This window comes from Barbus barbus, assembly GCF_936440315.1.
Source record: "Barbus barbus genome assembly, chromosome: 5".
Classification (NCBI taxonomy): Eukaryota; Metazoa; Chordata; class Actinopteri; order Cypriniformes; family Cyprinidae; genus Barbus; species Barbus barbus.
In genome coordinates this window covers 28,640,224-28,661,019 of record NC_136733.1, presented here as the reverse complement: position 1 = coordinate 28,661,019, position 20,796 = coordinate 28,640,224, and the positions used below count along the sequence as shown (strand labels likewise).

Below are 20,796 nucleotides of genomic sequence, written 5' to 3'. Positions count from 1 at the left end.
ATTTTCGTTCCAAACTTGTATGACTTTTTTCTTGCATGGAACACAAAAGGAGTTAGTAAGCAGAATGTGCAAGATACTCTGTTCCCTATGATGAAAGTGGGTGGGGACCAGGCCAGGGACAGTTATGGTCATTTTCAATGTATGAAAAAACCTGCCTGCACATTTTACTTGATATCTACATGAAAAACTTTTGTGCTCCATGGAAATGAAGAAAAAGTTTTGTGGTTTATAGGTTTATGTTCCTTAGATAATGTCCTCTATCATTTAAAAGTTGTTGTTTTTTTAAAGAAAAAAAAAAATAAAATATTTTTATTCAACAAGGATACATTAAATTTATGGATAATTTCATGGATAATAATAAGAAATGTTTCTTGACCACCAAATCAGCATGGTAAAATGATTTCTGAAGGATCATATGACACTGAAGACTGGAGTAATGACTGCTGAAAATTCAGCTTTGCAATCAGAGGAAATTTTAAAACGTTTAAAATAGAAAAGGTGTATTTTATCTCAATATTACTGTTGTTAATGTATTTTTGATAAATAAAAAAAATAGTGAAATCACTGCGCTCAACCAACACTTAGCGTAATCACTTCAAATGAAAAAAGCAGGATACTGGCTTGTAAATTGCTAATGCTTGTGATAGGATGCACCTGCAATGAGACTTCCCACCTGATGAGCTGTAGTCCCTAAACTGAACTCTTTGTAAAATTGCCAAATGTTTGGTGATCCATTTGTGCTTTTTGCAAGATAAAAAAAAATCCAAAAATCATTAAGCGTACAAGCAAATGCGGATCCTGCTTTTTTTCATTAGAAGTCATTACTGTACTTTTGATCAAATAAATGCAGCATGAGACTCTTACAAAAGCATAAAAACTGGCCCCAATCTTTTGAATGGTAGTGTATGTTAGGTTTGCAATAACATGAGGATCAGTAAATGATGACAAATTATGAGGTGAGGGTAGACTGAATATACACACTATATACAAATAAATGCACTATATATGCTATAAATATATAAAAAATTATATTAGTGATCATTTTAGGATATGTATATGTGTGCAAAGTAAGCCCATGTTCATACTGCAAATAAATGTTCAAATTGAAAAAATAATACACACTTCTGATAAAGTCATGGCCTTTTTGCTTTGAACACACAGATTGTGGAACAAAACAATTTATCAAAGTTAAGAGGAGTTACATGTCTTGCTCCACAGCCAACAATGAACTTCAGTTTAATCAAATACAGAAATAACACACTATTATACTGTTTCAACAGTTCTTAATGGAGACAGAGAGATACCTGGAACAATATACTTAGAGGCGCCGTCTTATTCTGGCTTCCTTATTGTTGTTTATGAATAACTGTAGACAGATTTGTAAGGTTAGATATGTCTTTTTGAATTTGTTTAAAGGTGACAATTTTTTGCACAACCAGTTTCTAACAAGAGTCGCTCTTTTCAAATAGGTTTCCTGGACTCTGACAAATCATTTTTAAAATGACACTCCTCAGCTTTGTAAAAAGATTCCCTGCAAGATCTGATTACAGTTTGTACATTTGTTTGGCATTATGTCAAGATTGTCATGGTCAGTGTTGGGGAAAGTTACTTTTAAAAGTAATGCATTACAATATTGCGTAACTCCCTAAAAAAGTAACTAATTACATTACTTAGTTACTTTTTATGGAAAGTAATGCGTTACGTTACTTTGATTGTTTGTTTTTAATATAAGTAGTTCTATTTATAGTAAATGTAAAAGCCTTTTCACTCCAAAAAGTGTAATGAATAGACCTCAGGCTGAAGGAAAAGTAAATTCACGTCTGTAAAGTAGAGCACAGGAGAAGAAGGTTCAACACTCTTCAGCAATAAAACACAATGAAGCACAATTGTTAGTTTATGTAAAGTCATTTTTGCTTATAATAATATAATAATAATAATAACTTTATTTTTATATAGTGCCTTTAAAATAGTTTCTCAAAGCGCTTTACATAATAAAACAAACAAGTAAAAATCCAACACACACACACGTGACAACCAATTTAAAAAACAAACTAAGATATAACTTAAAATCAAAACGGTCAAGAAAGAGCTAACCTAAAAAAATTTGTTTTTAAGTAAGACTTAAAAATGCGTAAATTCTGTGCATCTCTAAAATGTAGAGGGAGTGCATTCCAAAGCCTGGGAGCGTAGGAAGAGAAAGCCCTGTCCCCTACAGAGTGCAACCGTGTCTGAGGAACTACCAATAAACCAGTTTGTGGGGATCGTAAATGACGCTTGGGTGAATATAAAGTTAAAAGTATTAGTATGGTTGAACTGGATCATCAAAGGTCAGCAGCAAAGACATTGGTTAATAAAATGGGATTAGACACATTTGTGTTATTTAGCATTTAATTATTGCAGGTTTGCATCATATTCTGAGTTTCCATTTCACTGTTTTAATTCATTTTGATGAATACTAAATCGGTTTTCTTTTTGTTTTTTTTGTGAGTGAGATGAATTAAGTCACATTCACATTTAGTGTGGAACTACAGTAAAATCATTTTCATACAGCGCATGCAACACCTCTGTACTTCTGATTTCTCCCAACATGGAGACAGGAGACTTGTCAGTCAATAAATGGGAAAACAAAGTTACTGGCATTACTTTTTTGAAAAAGTAACTCGGATATTTTCTTGTAAATTAAAAAGTAATGTGTTACTTTACTAGTTACTTGAAAAAAGTAATCTGATTAAGTAACTCGCATTACTTGTAATGCGTTACCCCAACACTGGTGTGTTACCCAGTATTTTTGTAAATTATTCCATGTTAATTTTTTATTTTTGTGGTGAGGTGAAATGCATGGATGCTTTTGTGCATGATTTACTGTTGATTAGGTTTTACTTGTTTTATTCTCAGATCTTGTTATAATTGTATGTAGGTCTGGTAGTGGATGTCTGTGACATCTCATTGTAATTTTATGTCAGACCTGACTGCAGTTACTGCAGCAGTGGCTCTGTATTCCTGATTAAGACACACACACACACACACACACACACACACACACAAAAACACTGTGGAACCTCTTTTCAAATCTCACTCTGCAGTTTTCATTTGGCTGTCCCCAGGTGCCCAGAGTGAGGGCAGCGACTGGCTTGTCACGTTAACAGCACTCTCTAATTGGAGCATACTGCGTGTGTGTGCGCTTTATTTTTATTCTGATCTATGTTTTATCTTGGTGTAAATCTGATACATCCAGCTCTGTCCTTTTTGGAGCTTTACTTTGGCTGCCAACTGTCTCAAAAAATAAAACTTCTGAAAAACGTCTGTTTCTTTTTCTAGGGAAGCAGAAGTATCTCTGCGCTAGCAGGAATGACTGCACCATAGATAAACTGAGGAGGAAGAACTGCCCATCCTGCCGTCTGAAGAAGTGTTTTGAGGCTGGGATGACCCTGGGAGGTAAATTATGTGCTCCCATATGTGATGCGCTATATAATGGCTAATAGTTCACCCAAAAATGTCATAATTTACGTACTCTCACGTCATTCCAAACAGGGTTATTATAGGTAACTAAAACCTGAAATTTTTTGATCCTTGAAATATATATTTTTTATATATATTTAAATATTAAAATAATTTAAATATTAACAAATTAAACTTATTTTATTTCAGATAGTTACCAATTAACGACTTCTCATTCGGTTTAATTTGATGTACTAAAATAACTAAAACTGAAATAAAAATGAATAAAAACTATATAGACATTTAAAATAGCAAAAACTAATGAAAATGACAAAAATCACTAAAACCTCACCAAAAACAGTATAAATATTAAAACTCTAGTAGTATCTCAATGATACTAAAATAACTTTGGGTCTGAGTCTTTATAATTTTCTTTTTCTTTCTTCTGTGGAACAAGAAGGAAGTTTTAAGAATCCTTGTTCATGTATTTTACATTTCATTATGACCACTGAAGAAAAAGTATTGTACTTTTGTCCAGGTTTTTGCAAGGCATACTATATTTTCTGTATGCTTTGTGTGAGGAACAGGCCAAAAATTTAAATCAAAAGAATAATTTGTTCACAAAATGACCTCAAATAACCTCAGCAGAGAAGATGGACTTACATTTCAAAAATGACATTGTTGTGTGAACTATTTCTTTACAGCCCAGGCATAGCAATGAGACGTTTGGTGGCCCAATCACTGGGCTCAATCACACCCTAGGTTGTTCCTTTAAATTATTGAAACAAATGGTCATTTGGTAATATGTAAAGGTTTATTTTATGTGATATTACAGATGGCTTAAATTACATAAATCACTGTTATGATTTATGCAGAAAGGATATTTAAAAGATAATTTACACAAAGCTTTTGGTATTGATCAACCGTAAAAGTCTTCACTGTGACTCCCTATAATACAGGAGAGTTATTAAGCAGTTTTTTCCCTTCCATGTTATTGACAGACAGTGCAAATGACTAGTACATTTCCATTTTGGCACCTCACAGGAATAGTTCACCCAAAAATGAAAATTCTGTTATCATTTACCCACCCTCAAGTTGTTCCAAACCTGTATGGATTTCTGGATTTCTGGATTTATGTTGTTTCTGTAGAATATAAAAGATTATATTTTTGAAGAATGTGGGTAACCAAGCAGTTGCTTGTCCTAATTGACGTCCATAGTATGGGAAGAACAAATGCCATTGAAGTCAAGTTCAGCAGAAGAAAGAAATTAATTCAGAATTTTTATTTTTGGGTGAACTATTCCTTTAATATGAGGAATATCCTATGTGTCCTACCTCATGCAGTTCCAGGCAAATGTCAGAAGGTTGCAAAAGATTAATTTGGACATGGATTGTATTTCTTTGGTTTAAAATCGCTCATCTGGCTTCCATCATCATGAGTCAGGCAATCATTCTTAGACTTCTGCTTAAACTATGTATTACATTGACGTCCTTAATAAAGTTGCCAGCTAACTGAAGAGTAACTCACCAAAACCAATGTTTACAACAGTGGTCTCAAACTCAATTCCTGGAGGGCCACAGCTCTGCAGAGTTTAGCTCCAACCAGCTCCAAATCACACCTATGTGGAAGTTTCTAGTGACCCTGAAGACCTTGATTAGCTGGATCAGGTGTGTTTGATTAGGGTTGGACTGTGCAGAGCTGTGGCCCTCCAGGAATTGAGTTTGAGACCAGTGGTTTACAAGGATATGGCAATCGGCGTGTGTTGATATTGGGCCTTGTTTGTGTTTGAAGTTCTGAATATTTAGATGATTTGAGTTGTCATGGTAGTACAGCTCTATAGCAGCTGAGCCATTTTAAAGACTACTTTGAGAGTGAGATATAGAGAATGCATGTAGGGGGTGTCTTCAGATCATCTGTGGGGAACTTCTATACTGAAGTAATCAGCTTTGCATTTCTCTGTGATCCCCCTCTCCCTCTAGGACACTCACTGATGAATTATTGATGAATAATTAAGGGTTTAGCTCTCTGGTCTACATTAAGAAGTCTCCCTCTCTTAAGGTCTTCCCTTCTCTTTCTCTTTCTTTTGTCTCTCCAAAAGGCTTTCACTAACTGAATAAATTATCATAGCAATAGATAATGGATCAGAAGTAATCGAAGCATAGTTTATTGAATGCTGCTTTTATCACTAATTTACAGCATACTTATTCTTCATGAAAACAGATTTCCTTTTTAAAGATGTCATTTCATTAGGAGTTTTTCAAAGTGTGTTTTATAACTTTTTTTTTTTTTAGTTTGAAACCGTGTACAGTAGGTCATTGGGTAATGAGTTCCAATCAGCTTGATTGTGATCACTGATTCTCTTTTAGTCTTTCTGTCAAATTCTTTGAATGGATTAAATTAACTCTGATAGAATCTCCATTTGACTCAAACCCAGAATTAATAGTCTAATTAAACTGTAATTCAAAGAATATTTCTTTAGTATTGCCTGAGTACAAATTACAACTTTATGATTACAACTTCATTGATACTCAATCGAAGTAAACTGTATTATTTGTGTTATTTAGTCTTCTGGGGATTATGTTTTATGAAGCTTCCCAAAGAGCAGTACTAAATGAATGAGATGTTTAAATAAAAGTGTGAAAATATGGATCTTAAAATTATACACCACTGAAAAGAGTTCAAATATGCAGAAGATGCTGGGAAACCAAAGAATGTGCTGTACCTGGAGGAACAGTGGACAGTTTAAAAGAGACATATGAACAAATATTCAAAAAAATAAAAGAGTTATTGATCATTCAGGTTACGACGCACAGTATTAAGAATCAAATACATGTACCCCTGGTTTCACAGAAAAGGCTTAAGCCTAGTCCCAGCCTAAAATGTAAGTCTGAGCTGTTTCAGCTAAAAGAAATTTGCACTGATTGATGTTAAAATATGTCAGTGCACTTGTTTTGTCTCAAGATGCACACCAATAATGTTTTTTTTCCCCTAAGTCATGTTTATAAAAATTACTTAAATGTCATAATTGAACTATGGCCGAATCCTGGCTTAGTCTAAGTCCTCTCTGTGAAACCAGGCCGTAAACTTTTAAGTAAGTAGTATTTATAAATTCAGATATTATTTGTCTTTTGAATTACATTATTATATGAAATAGTTTATTTATACTACATGGAAAACAGCATGCTATTTTTATGATTCCTCTTATTTTGTGAAATTGATTAATATTTTGCAGATTCTGCAAGGTGTATGTAAATGTGTGACCACAACTATGTGCATATGTACAAACTAACATTCAAAAGTTTGGAGGTGATTTTTTTTTTCTTCATGTTAATTAATGATTTGGTGGTCAAGAAAGATTTCTTATTTTTACCAATATATTTAGAGTTTTATTTAGTTATATACAGTATTTTATAGCTCTATAAGCTGTGCAAAATGCAGTTCTTTGACAATCAGGTAATTGTGTTGCAGCACTATTCAATAGCAGACAAATAAAGAAATCCCATGTATTCAGGAAAGTACAGTGGTCAAAATGAAGTTGAGGGTTTCCGTGACACAACTTTGCTGTTTTTTTCCATGCAATACAGCAGCACCTTGACCTTGATAAATTACGTATAATTGCGGTTATTTATCTAGAACATCCACTGGCATTTTTGTTGTAAAACCCATTTTACTACAGGCTTGTTCATACTAGATGCAATTATGTAAAAATTGGAATAATAATCCGAGAAGACCCTGCCCAAATTATTCCTGAGGTGTGCTGTATTCTGAAGTAATGCATGTCTTTCAGTTCATAAAGTAGTAAGTTCCTGAGCAGACGGGCACACTTCTTGACTTGGTGACAATAACCTGCAATTATTGTATTTCTTAGGCGGCTGGTATAGGGCAGCATTACAGTGCACTGAGGTTGTTTTCTTTGATTGCTGAGGAGGTGGCAGCACAGTGAGGGATCTAAATGAGGAGAGATCCAGTTTCAATTGGACACTGACTATGAACGCACCCATCTGAAGTTATTATTGAGCACATGCTGAACAGGAGATGGAACGAGAGCATGTATTATTCTATAATCAGTCAAATCTGTAACAACTTCCATCAGCGTCTAAATTACAGGAATAAGAGATAGAACTGAGATAGAGTGTGTGAGAGACTATAAAGTTTGGCAGAAAATGTAAGAGATGTGTGGCATTTCCAGAGGAACTAAAAGAAAAAAATGACAGGATGGGGAGGATTAGGAGAGCTGTCTCTCTTTGAATAGAGAAAAGAGAGGAGAAAGAGTGTTATCAGTACATTATAGAATTATGGCACTTTTGCCCCTCTAGACCCTCTCTGGCAGCTGGAGGCCATATTAACAACATCTCAACACCTCTTACACTACTGTCTCACTGACTCACACACACACATGCATACACACTGTCACACGGTCCTTTGCTCCTCTGTAAGAACGTCAGGGGTCCGGGTGAAAATTGAATACATGATGAAAGTCATTGGGAATACGAGAGAAAAGAAGGTAGGGAAAAAGAGGGTAAAACACCATGGGAGAGAGATGCAGCAAGAGAGAGTGGAAGATGGCTTAGAAACAAAGAGGTTCAGTACTGAAAAGTTCAGACTCATTGCCTGTCTACGGTTAACCTGCAAACCATGTTCATGAAAACATGTAGAGATACTACACATTTTTAGACTTCCAGCCTGAAAGCAACAATCAAACATCCAAATGTCCATGTTCACCTTTATGGACTTTATGGAATATTCATGTTTTTATCAAACATAATAATGGACATGTTCAACTTCACACCTGGATGGAACAAGTTGTCATAAATAGTCACACCCTTTCTTAAAGGGGTCATCGGATGCAAAATTAACTTAAGTTGTTTGAACAAAAATGCATGTTGGAAGCGTGTGTACACATCCATCCTATAATAATAAAAATCCATACAATAACCATTTTAAAATCCCCTTTTTCAAAATCAGGCTGTTCTGAGATTCCTGTCAGAATGATGTAGTTCTGCACAGGCCGCTCCCACAATAATTGATTTACAAGGACGTCTTACCTTAGACCAGCCCTGAGAGAGCGATCATCAGTCTGCCATTGTGTCGACTCCAGTGCAGGGGAAGACAAGATGTCTCCGATTAAGCGATTGAGGCGTTTTGTTGTTGGATGTAGTAATGAATATAGCAGTCATCATTTACTCCTGAAATCTGAGCTGCTGAAGACGCAGAGGATTAACATTACTTTCATTTTGAAGGGAATGCGACGATTCCGATCTGCCTAAATGCGTCTTATGTTCGCGCGAATCATTCGTGATCCAGCTTCATCTACAGAAGAAGTGAGTATAAGGGGGTTTTTTAATGAATCTTTGCAAATCGCCTTTCCTAATAATGTGCTAGTTAGCCAGTGTCGTGTCTGAAGTTTAAAGTCGTGGGTGAGCAGAGCTCATTAGCATTTAAAGCAACATGGACTAGAATGGCTTGCTGAAAATAGAGCTAATTTTGACAGGGTAAAGAAGGTGTTTTTACACTACCATTGAGAAATTTGAACCAAAGTATGTTATAGACTTTTCATTGAGACCCTAAAGAATAATATCAACTTGTGGAAAATGGACATCCGATGACCCCTTTAAGCGTGATTTAGATACTTCTTTGAAAGACATTCTGGAAGGATCAGTGCACAAAAGTGCTGTTGGTGTTCAGTGTTGATTTACACAGGCAATGCCTGCCACTATATCACCTTTCCTTCTGAGTCTGGATTTCTTTTTCCGTATTTCTAAGCCATCTGCCACTCTGTTTCACCATATCTGTCCCATGGTGTTTTCCCCTCTTTTACCACTTCTTCTTTAAAATCAGTCAAATAATTAACCTTTTCAAATCACATCTAGCTTTAAGTTTAAAGCCAGTTACCAACATTACTATTTATATTTGTAATGGCTTGACGTAGGCTACCTTGTACAGAAGGTCAGACCGGTTTGCTGATCATAGACTAGTTGCATGCCACTTTCTATGAATAACGTACAACAAAATAGGGTTTTAAAATAGCTTCTTAAAAACTGATTTAAATATGATTAATGTAATCATTAATCCTTGATCTTTTTAAACAAATGGTCCAAAAAATATCTAACGTTTGTAAAATGTTGCCTGTTCAGCTAAGGAGGTCAAACCAAATATTATGTTAGCTGCTTTGTCTTCTGGTCGGTTTATATGAGACTCAAAATTTGAGACATATTTATATTTAAAGTTGAGACATGAATAAATACATTTCACATACATAATAAATAATATTGTTGATGGATTGCAATAGCTTTTATTTTGTAGTATTTTAAGGAAACAATTTTTTAAATTGTTTTTCTTATAATAATTGGGATTATCTTGAATAATTTTGCTCGATTAATGTCAAAACAAAGATATTTGTTCAAATGGCTTGGATCTGAATCTTTTGTAGCAGACTACTGTAAGCTGTAAAACTGCTCTATTTCAGTGTTGAGATGTTAAATCTTTACTTCATTTGAACAAAAGAAAGAAATCAAATATTGGAGTTATGTCAAAATTTAGTGGCCTATGGTTTCTGCTAACCTTTTGTTCAAACGCTGATTTAAGTGTGGCACATATTGTCCTCATCGATTTGAGCAGGTTTTTGCAAATCTATGAGATGCATAAATTTAATGTTAACCAGCTAAGCATCACATTGAAAATGTGAAGCTCATCCTTCCTTTGGGAAAGATTTTAAAACCATAGCTTCCCATTGTTCTCAATAAGACAGTACTGATTTAAAATAAATAAATAAATCAAGGATTGGGGAAATTCAAATGAAGTGATCTTTGGAACTGCCTGTTCAAAGAGATTGCTGACCAATGAAAAGAACCTTATTCACATCAAAATGTAGCAAAACAATACAATTCCTCAATTCATTTGAACTCCATAGCAAAAGCAGATATTATTTTGTCAAGAAGAAAGTATGATTTCTTATCCTTAAAAGGAGTAGAAATTAGTTGAGTGAAACGTTTTGAAACTGAGAAACTCTGTGAGCCTAGACTTTTAATCAAGATTGGCAGATACAAGAACAGCTTCTGAAAAAGTCCTTCTGTGCCTGTGGTGCAGATTATAATCGAAACCTTCCCATGAAATATGTTTCAATCATAGCAAATGCATTCAAGTACGTAGCTAACATACAACAAGCCTAGACTAAATAACTAAACTGTTAAGCTAGTGAAGATAACATATTATTTACACACTTTTATTTGAGCAGTGGTGGGGGGCATTTTTTAGACATTTAAAAAAATATATATAATTATCTCACCGAAATGTTTGATCATGCAGTGCATTTTTTTTTTTACAATCGGCAATTGTTGCACAGTAGTTTACACACAGCTCAAGCCAGATTTCATGAGCTGTATGTGAGGTGTCTTTAACCCTAAAGAATACCTCGGTCGTCCGCGTTCCGTGATATGTATGCACTTTGAGTGTGCATAATCTAGGAGAGCGCGCGAGTGCTAAACACTGGCAAGACTTAAAAAAGAAATGCAAATTATAAAATTTAGTGACGATGCAACACTGCCTCGATTGTGCAAGTGACAAATCCTGTATCAACTGTGCAGCTCGCTTATAGTGCAGATGCAATGTGGCCATTTGTGCACTTTGTGGAAAGAGAGAGAGCGAGGTAATTCATTCACGCTGTGTGTGAAATTTCATCTCACAGAAAGCTTTCAAATTGTTTTTTTTTTCTAATTACTTTTTTTTTTAAGTTATTTAAAAATATATATGAATTGGAAACTCATCTTCAGCTCTCACAATCTCTAGTTGGAGGGATTGAGAGATTGTGACATCAGCATTAGAATTATTTTATCGCACCGGTGTTGTGCCGAATTCTGCACCCCTGCCAGATTATGCACCCCTTCGTTGAAATCGCTGCCTGATTGCCTAATCGCAACCCCACCCCTAATCCTAACCCCTCCCCCACACCTACTCCTAAACCTACCAATACTAGGGGGTGCATAATTTGGCAGGGTGCTTTTTTCGGCACAACACCAGACAGAGATTGAGATGGCGCTGCATGTCATGCCAAACCTCTCACGTCAGCTTAATCAGTTTTTGAGATCGGCCTTTATAGAGACCGCCGATCAAACTTCACGAGGTGATTATCAGCCGATCAATTGGAGCATCCCTAGTTTAAGGAAATGTGATTCACTTCTCTTTCAAAACAGTATAATGTTATAAATGTTGCAAACTTTGTCATATCCAGTGGCATAGTCATACTGTAGCAACGTCAGAAACTGTAAACATTCCTTGGAAAACTGATAAACAGTTCTCCACCCCGGAAATTACGCAAAAGCCAGCCAGTCATCTTGGAGTTGTCAGTTTCTGGTCTTGCCAGTTTTGTGTGCAGTATGTGTCAGGCTGTCAATGAACGCTCCGTGGGTGTGCCGCCTGAGGCTGATATTATCTTATTAGATTCTTTTTTTTCTCATGCTAAGAAAATGTCCTGTTGGTTGGTTATATGTAGAAGGTGGATGAAGTTACAGAAACACCTGACAGCAGTTTCTGCATTGGCTTTGTGTTTGTGTGCTCATGCGATTTATGTATTTATTTATTAGAGTTTTTTAGACAACAATTACATTTTAAAAAGATTACTGAGTAATAGCATTTAATTACACAGAAATGCATTTATGCTATTCTGTACTTTGTTATACTATTTTTTAAGCAAATGTATTATGTATAAACAAGGCAAAGAGGAAATGTTGTTTGCGTTATTTTTTAATGATTTCTTTATCCTCCAATGACCTGTAGAGCAAAGCCATATCAATATAACATGTAACCATGTCATCAAAATTCAGACACTTTCACATTTCAGCTTTTCAGATTAAAGATTGATTGACTTTAAATTGTCCCTGCTAAGAGAGCTTATGTATTGCATGTTCTCTCAGATGGGTAATTTTACAAATTATTTGCAGCAATATTGTAATTGACATTAGGCTAGTTATTCACTCTAGTGTAAGTGCCTTCTTCAAAGACACAGGACCTGTGGAGTCGAACTCTGATTTTAGTAACTCTCCTGGGTAAATCCTACTTGTTATTGAGTCAGCAGCCTTGGCGTTAGTAGCCCACATGCTTAACCATTAGGCCTCATTCAAGTATGTAAATGTATTCTACGCTAGTGGTAGTGATTTCTTAATGTTCTATTATTTAAGACATGCTTTTTACTATTGTAAGGGTGGAGGGTATATCCTGCAGTGAGTATTTCCTATTCTTTCAAGAGTATTTCCTTGAATTTGATCTCAAAATAAAGATGCTATACTGCAGGTACAACAAACATTACATTGTTTGCATGTAAACACACTTTGTCTTAGATTCTTCCGGGCATTCTGTGACTCCTCAGCACTTTCAACTGAAGCACAATTACAGTGAACTTGTTTATGTTCAAGTCTTTTCAGAAGCTTCACAACTATATAAAACATTCCACATTGGCTCAGGACGGAGCAAGTGCAGTGACCAGCGAGGCTTCAGAGTCTGTGTTTTATGAATTAGGGTTGGGCTGATAGACGATGCCATCATTCATCGCCTGATGGCTGACAGACATCATAATGTCGAGCCAGCATTGTGAAATTTTATGTACTGGAACAGGCTACCTCCAGCGAGCGGCTGACCATGTCCCTTTAGTGGCTGCATAGAACGTGTTATTAATTTTCCGTGCCTTTCCGAATACAGATTCACGCTTCGAGCACACCCCTAAACAACCATCCCCACCCCCCAATGTCATCGTCCATCGTGATGTTTCACTGCCACAGCCACATCACCCTGCAGCCCAAGACTGGTTGTCCACTGAAGCTAGGCAGGGTTGAGCCTGGTTAGTACCTGGATTGGAAACCTCCTGGGAAAACTAGGTTGCTGCTGGAAGAGGTGTTAGTGAGACCCGTATAGTGATAGGGACACTATACTGTAAAAAGCGCCGTCTTTTGGATGAGACATTAAACCAAGGTCTTGGCTCTCTGTGGTCACTAAAAATCCCATGGCACTTCGCATAAAGTGTAGGGGTGTAACCCTAGTGTCCTGGCCAAATTTACTTCACTGGCCCTTGTCAATCATGGCCTCCTAATAATCCCCATTCATTAAACTGGGTCTATCACTCCCTCTCCACCTATAGCTGGTGTGTGGTGAGTGCACTGACACCGTTGTAATGTGGCTGCCGTCGCATCATCCAAGTGGATGCTGCACACTGGTGGTGGTTGAGGAGAGGACCCCCTCATGATTGTAAAGCGCTTTGGGTATACAGCAATACACAGTAAAAGCCCTATATAAATGCCTCATTCATTCATTCATTCATTCACTGTAGACATCATCTGATGCCAATTTGGTAGACATCGCCCAACCTTAGGATGAACTATGAAAGCTCTAAAGAAAATAATCAGAGGACATTTCTCTGAAGTCAGCCTGACATCAGCTGTTGAAGAAGTAATGAATTTTCAGAATCAAACACACACACACACAAGGTTTGCTTCACTCACTGCAAATTAATAGCAACAAAACCAGACTCTGCGAGTATGTGGGTATGTTGTATTTTGTTATTTTGTTTAATGGGGTTTGATATTAGATATTTGATGTGTGTGTACTTCAGTTATAATCATTATATGTTTGTGTATGTGTGCATGTGTGTGTACAGATTAGCTCAAGGCTAAGAGATTGGTTTATTTGTGTTGGCATTAATTTTCTGTGGGTGGAGTAGGCGAGTACGAGCAGGTCACTCTAACCTGACCTATTTACAGTGTGTTATGCAGAGATCAGGCTATCGATAAAAGTCCCAAATACACAGAATCGCACACGCCAAGTCACTCTGTGAGCGAGTATAATTTTGATGAAGATACCAAGTCAAAATTTCTGTAATATTTGCTCAATATTACCCCCCCCCCCCCCATTCTTCTCACTCTTCATTAAATGTGAATTATAAATTTCAGACAACTGTAAACAGTTTGATTGCACATGATGGCAGAATCTGGTTTCATTTACATGTTTGCTTTTGAAGGAATAATTACTTGATTTATGAAAAGTAAAGGTGAAATGAAATGAGGATCAGTGACTATTTTAGAACACGTTCATGTTTGAGAGAGGAAAGTGAGTAAGAGCAGGAGAGCTCAAAAAGGACTTTACAACCTGAGATGAATATGAAATGTTAGTGCTGAAAGACCAAGTGTTTTATTCGCAACAGTTGATTCTCTAAGGAACTATATATAATAAATTAATGCTTTAGAGTCTTGAAAAAGTCTTCATGAGAATATTCCTGAAAATAAGCTATTATTGTGCTGATTAGGCAGGTCTCAGACATGATGGAGCAGAAGATGTTAAATCTAAATACATCTGAGAGGCTCTACTGGCTCAGGGTTTGTGGGATTTTAAATGCAAGGCATGAGTCTACTGATTATATATCAATTAAATGACAATGGCATTTGAGCAGTATTACTCGGTGTAAACATGTTACTATGATTTCTTTTAATCTCATTGTGATTCTGGCTTTTAGAATGTTCTTTGATCTTCAGGTACAGACCAGTTTTAACAAAATTAGACATGTTTGTTCAAACATTTTATTAGGGATGCACCAAATTTTTGGATGACGAAAATTATCAGCCGAAAATGTTTTTTCCGATTTCCGGCCGAAAGAGAGAAACGCCTGAAAATATGAGCCAATATTATACATATAATAATATATGTGACCCTGGACCACAAAACCAGTCGCTGGGGTATATTTGTAGCAATAGCCAAAAATACATTGTATGGGTCAAAATGATACATTTTTCTTTTATGACAAATATCATTAGGATATTAGAAAAGATAATGTTCCATGAAGATATTTTGTAAATTTCCTACCGTACATATTGTCACAGAATGGCCCGTCTTCCCCGTCACTCATCACTATCACCTGTGTATCGCCAATCATCACGGGCACCTGCACCTCATTATCACCAGCCACATAAAAGCACTTCCCTCAGCTCACTTCTGGTTCCGATCTTGAAGTGACGTGACAAGCACTGCAAAGTTCCGATCTCAGGATTGCTACCTGGACCGTCTCTACTCCCCTACAAGCTGAGTATAGATACCTGTTAATACTTACCTGTCATCACTCACCTTCTGCCTTGTCCTCTTCCAGTCATCCTCCTCGTCTGTCCCCGGTGGCTTGGTCGAATTCTCTTATGTCTCTGACGCTGCACATCTCCAGGATCTGTCAAGACAGAGAGACTGATTGTGATTGACATTCCTATTACTTTAACCTCACGAATTAACACTCACCCAAGTCCGAAGAATCCACACGTTTGCTGTTCACCCTGTAAATAAACACCTTGTGACTTCACTTACCTTCTGTGTCCGACCCGCTCCGTTACACATATATTAAAACTTAAATTTTTATTAGTAATATGCATTACTAAGAACTTCATTTGGACAACTTTAAAGGCAATTTTCTCAGTATTTAGATTTTTTTGCACCCTCAGATTCCAGATTTTCAAATAGTTGTATCTCGACCAAATATATCCTAACAAACCACACAACAATGGAAAGCTTATTTATTCAGCTTTCAGATGATGTATAAATGACTATTTCAAAAAGTTGACACTTATGACTGGTTTTGTGGTCCATGGTCACATATATGGTGTGCCCCGTCCCGCAGTGTTAAGCGTGCAGGTTTCACTCTCCTCATCGCTGCGCGGTTTGACGCTCCGCTCAATATTCCGCTCTATGAATGTGCTAGTGTACCACTCATGCTCACTGGAAAAGCAAAGTCTGCTCAAATAACGTACTGACAGGAAATTTCTATGCAGTATACTTGTTCCTGTTTGCAGTAGCGCTACTGTGCTATAACATGCTGTAGTACAGCTGTACTGGGCAATGCTGGTAAAATGATGCTACCTTCAGTGACGCTATGCTCTGCTCACATGCTCTGATAATAGCTTTGAAGGACTACATTATTACAATATCCAATGTAGGACTACAATATCCTACATTATTTGGACAATTAATCCAAAAACAACAACAACTTATATCTGATTCTGTTACATAGAAGTGAATAAAAATAATATATTGATATTTAATATTAAAGTAACACTTTACTATAAGGTTCCATTAGTTATGTTAGTTAACGTATTAACTAACATGAACAAACAATGAACAATACATTTACAGTATTTATTAAGCTTTCTTAATGTTAAAGTTAATGATAATACAGTTGTTCAGTGTTAGTCCATGTTAATTCAGAGTGTATTAACTGCTGAAGAACTGTTGTTCATTCTTAGTGCATGTTAACTAAAGTAGTTAACTAATGTTAACTATGAACCTTATTGTAAAGTGTTACCAATATTAATATAAATTCTGTCCAGTTTTATGTTACTTTTAGTAAAAGTGAGGTTATTTTATTGACTTGTGTTTTTTAAATTCAGTATCATTAAAATTGAGTTAAATTAAAAAGTCTTACAAAATTACTTTATATTATTTAATAAAATAATAAATAATTATTACAAAGCATTTTCGGTTTCGGTTTTTGGCCGAGTGAATCCAGAATTTTCGGTCTCGGCCCAGAATTTTCATTTCGGTGCATCCCTACATTTTATGCCTTATATACAAAAAAGTGACATTTAACATTATCTGGAGGCATTTGTGCATCTTTTAATTTACTAATTCAGTTATATTGTTTATTGGGCTTATAATAACTGGCACAATAGAAATAAAAATTATGTTTTTAATATTGTGTTGGTGTACACAAAAGGAGGAACACATACTTTGTGTTTTGTCAGTAGCCATTTTTGACCAATTAATGAGAAAAAAAATTAATAATATGAGAACTCTTTAAAATTAGTGTAGGAGAGGTCTTTATTTGAACAAACGTATACATATTGGGGAGGTTAAGGGGTATAATATTGTAAGTGATCTTGCTTTTTAATTGCTTGAATATTATTATTTAGTTACTTATTTTGAATGAATTATTTATTGTTTTGTATTTTAAAGTTTTCATCATGTCAGCTTGTAAAAATAATGGTAAATTCAATTCAAGTTTATTTGTATAGCGCTTTTCACGATGCAAATCGTTACAAAGCAGCTTTACAGAAAAGTTTCTACATTATATTTAGTAATAGCTTATCAGTGGTGATCTCCTGATGGCAAAGGCAAAAAGGTTTTCTGTCTTTGAACGTGGCTGGATTGTTGAGCCGCAAAAGCAAGTGCGCGTGCAACGTGCCATCACTGCTGAGGTTGGACGCAGTAAGACAGTCATTTTACATTTCTTAAAAGATCCTGAGAATTATGGGACAAAAAATGTAAAGTGATAGAACCATAAAAAAAAATCACCTGCACTGCGCTGGAGGATCTGACGGGCTGTCTGTGAAAAGACAGGCCGATCCTCGACCCAAATTTAAGCCCTTACTGATGCTGACTGCAGCCCAATAACCATAAGACTGCATCTGTGAGAGAAAGGCTCAAAGAACAAAAAATGTCTTCAAAGGCCACATCTCCTCCCACTCCACAAACTTGCCCATTTGGAATTTGCCAGGGAGCACCAAACATGGGATATTGAAAGGTGAAAGAAAGTTTTATACTCTAACGAGAATTTTTACCTGGATGGTCCTGATGGCTTCCAACGTTACTGGCATGACAAGGAGATCCCACTGGAGATGTTTTCTACATGGCACAGTGGAGAAGGCTCCATCATGATCTGGGGTGCTTTTCCCTTTAATGGGATAATGCATCTTTAGGTTGTGCAGGGGCGTCAAACGGCCGCTGGCTATGTGGACATGTTGCAGTGGTAATGACTGGGTCTTTCAACAGGACACCTCTGCAGTTCACAACAACTGCCTGATGAAGGACCTCTTCCAGTAGAATAACATCGCTCTTTTGGACCATCCTGCGTGTTCCCCTCATCTTTTTTGGGTCTACCACTTGACTTTTTTGTCCCATAACTCTCAGGATCTTTTAAGAAATGTAAAATGACTGTCTTACTGCGTCCAATCTCAGCAAATTGGCTGAAAAACTAAATTCGAATGTACTAAAATATTATCTATATTCGAATTTAAAAGGCATAATTTCTGTAAGGGGAAAACAGCTTGCGGCTTCTCTTCTGAGGCCACAAGAGGGTGCATCGAGCTAAATATTACCGTACTAATGCACGTTTCTTCAAAGAAATAACAAAAAAAGACGATCTTTGAAAAAGTGCATAATGTTTAAAACAATATTTATAAACCATATATAATTAATTACGTTGCTTAAACAATTAGAAACAACAAGCATTGTGTAAGTATAGTTTAATACTAAGGACCGAAAACCAATCACAAAGAGTAGCCTTCTTTTTTCATTTAAAAACATGAGATGCAGTGGGATGTAGAAAAACTGCCATAAAGTCTTGAGACATGTTTTTTAAAAGTTAAACTTACTTTACATGGCTTTCTAAACATGCCACTCTCTTGTGAGAGACGCGAGTGCAACGTGATAGATGTCCCTATATAGAAAATGTGATAATATGCGCTCTGTGTGAACGGCTTGGTTCCAGTTTTGAGGTAAACAACATCTTCTCCGCATTGATGTTCTCTTTTTCCGCAGTATTTTGAATGAGCAGCGCCGCATCCAGTGGGTTCAACTGGATAGGCTAAAAAAGCATTAAATTGCAACGACACCTACATCGTCATTGCATCTTGTGTGTCACATATAAGGCTGCCTAATGCACATCTAAAATTCTAATGCAGTGTTTTTGCATTCGAATGTGGATTTGATTTTAAATTCGACGAATATTCGAAATTCAAAAATTTTCTGACAGCCCCACTCAGCAGTGATGGCGCGTTGCGTGCGCACTTTCTTGTGAGGCTCAACAATCCTGCCACATTCAAAGACAGCGTTCGATCGTCAGAGCGAAGTTGGCACGGGAGCAGCAAAGGGCTGAAAAAGCAAGAAAGTTTGAAAATATTCAGCTGGCAGAACATCTAGCAACTAATGAAGTTAATTGACATCAGGTCTGTAACAAGCTTTTGTCGGGTGTTAATGTCAAGCCCTGGACCTCACAATTCAGGGAACAGACACAGTCTTTATAGATTGGACAACGCAAGTACTTACAAAAGCCATCATAGCAGTTATTTGAGAATTGGCTTACTAGTTATATGGAGCGTAGCGTTCTGGGGTAGTTGTCTGACAGGAGTTCCACTCCGACTCTGCTGAGGTACAGGCCATCAGCACGAAAAATCCTAGGTCGCTCCCAGAAAAGATTGCATTTATTAACAAAGAGCAGTTTCTACTGAACCTTTCGTCAAGTCACTATTATTTGTATAGCACTTTTAACAATGGAAATTGTGTCAAAGCAGCTTTACATCAGCTTGATATAAAGCTGGGTGGCTTTATATCAGCTTTACAGTAATTAGATGGGGAAATAGTTTATCGAAATATTTCTCGAATGTCATTCTCCTCTGGCCAGACAAAATCAGCAGTTTAAATCTAGGCTAAAGCAGAATCAGATTGTGCTTTCGTGTCCTCGTCGATACGTGGGAAGCGGTCCTGACACGATGATCGTCATCGCGGGTAATGTGCTGTGTACCATCTCGATCAGGCTCCTGAAGTCCCTCTTCAGAGTCTCCGTCTGCCGCAGCTTGGTGTCGTTAACCCCCGCATGCAGCACGACCGCTCCTGTGCCAGGGAAACAGTGAGTGTGCACTTTACCTTTAGCAAAGGTAGCATAGACATGCCGGATGATGGAGTCTCCAATGATCACAGCGTCGTATTCCATCTTGCGGAGGGTGGAGATCTCGAAGACCGGAGGCGGCACGGGGGGAGAGGTCCTTGCCCAGGGCATGGCTTGCGTCTTCCACTGCTGGTGTACCCAGGGTCCGTGGTGTTCCGGTAAAGGAAGGAGTAAAGGAGGCCTGGGAAGATCGCGTCCTTGGTGCACAGGGCCTGTGCACAGGAACACATGGAGTAGAGGTGGTGGAAGTGTATATTTACCCCAAACTTGTGAGCGTCAGCACGGGATGTTTCCAGCACGGCTCTCAGCTGGGCCTGCTTTTCCACCAGGTCGCGGATCTGCTTCTCCATGGTCTCCAGCTACACTCAAAGGTAGACATAAATCCGCCATTTAAAGGAAGTAACAGTGAGTAAAAGAATGGAGTTTAAGCAATGTACAGTGGGGCAAATAAGTATTTGATACACTGCAAATTTTTCAAGTTTTCCCACTTACAAAGAATGGAGAGATCTGTAATTTTCATCGTAGGTACACCTCAACTGTGAGAGACAGAATATAAAAATAAAATCCAGAAAGTCACATTGTAGGATTTTTGAATAATTAATTTCCATTTTATTGCATGAAATAAGCATTTGATACAATAGAAAAATGGAACTTAATATTTGGTACAGAAACCTTTGTT

General features: G+C 36.9%; 1 protein-coding gene across 1 annotated transcript in view; it reads left to right on the top strand.

Moving 5' to 3' along the window:
- The window catches only part of LOC306870164 (androgen receptor-like), a 95,126-nt gene that overhangs the window by 54,613 nt on the left and 19,717 nt on the right, over positions 1-20,796 (top strand). Inside the window, exon 3 of the mRNA XM_079417272.1 lies at positions 3,319-3,435. Within this exon, the coding sequence (XP_079273398.1) occupies positions 3,319-3,435 (117 nt within the window). The remainder of the gene's footprint in view (positions 1-3,318; positions 3,436-20,796) is intronic.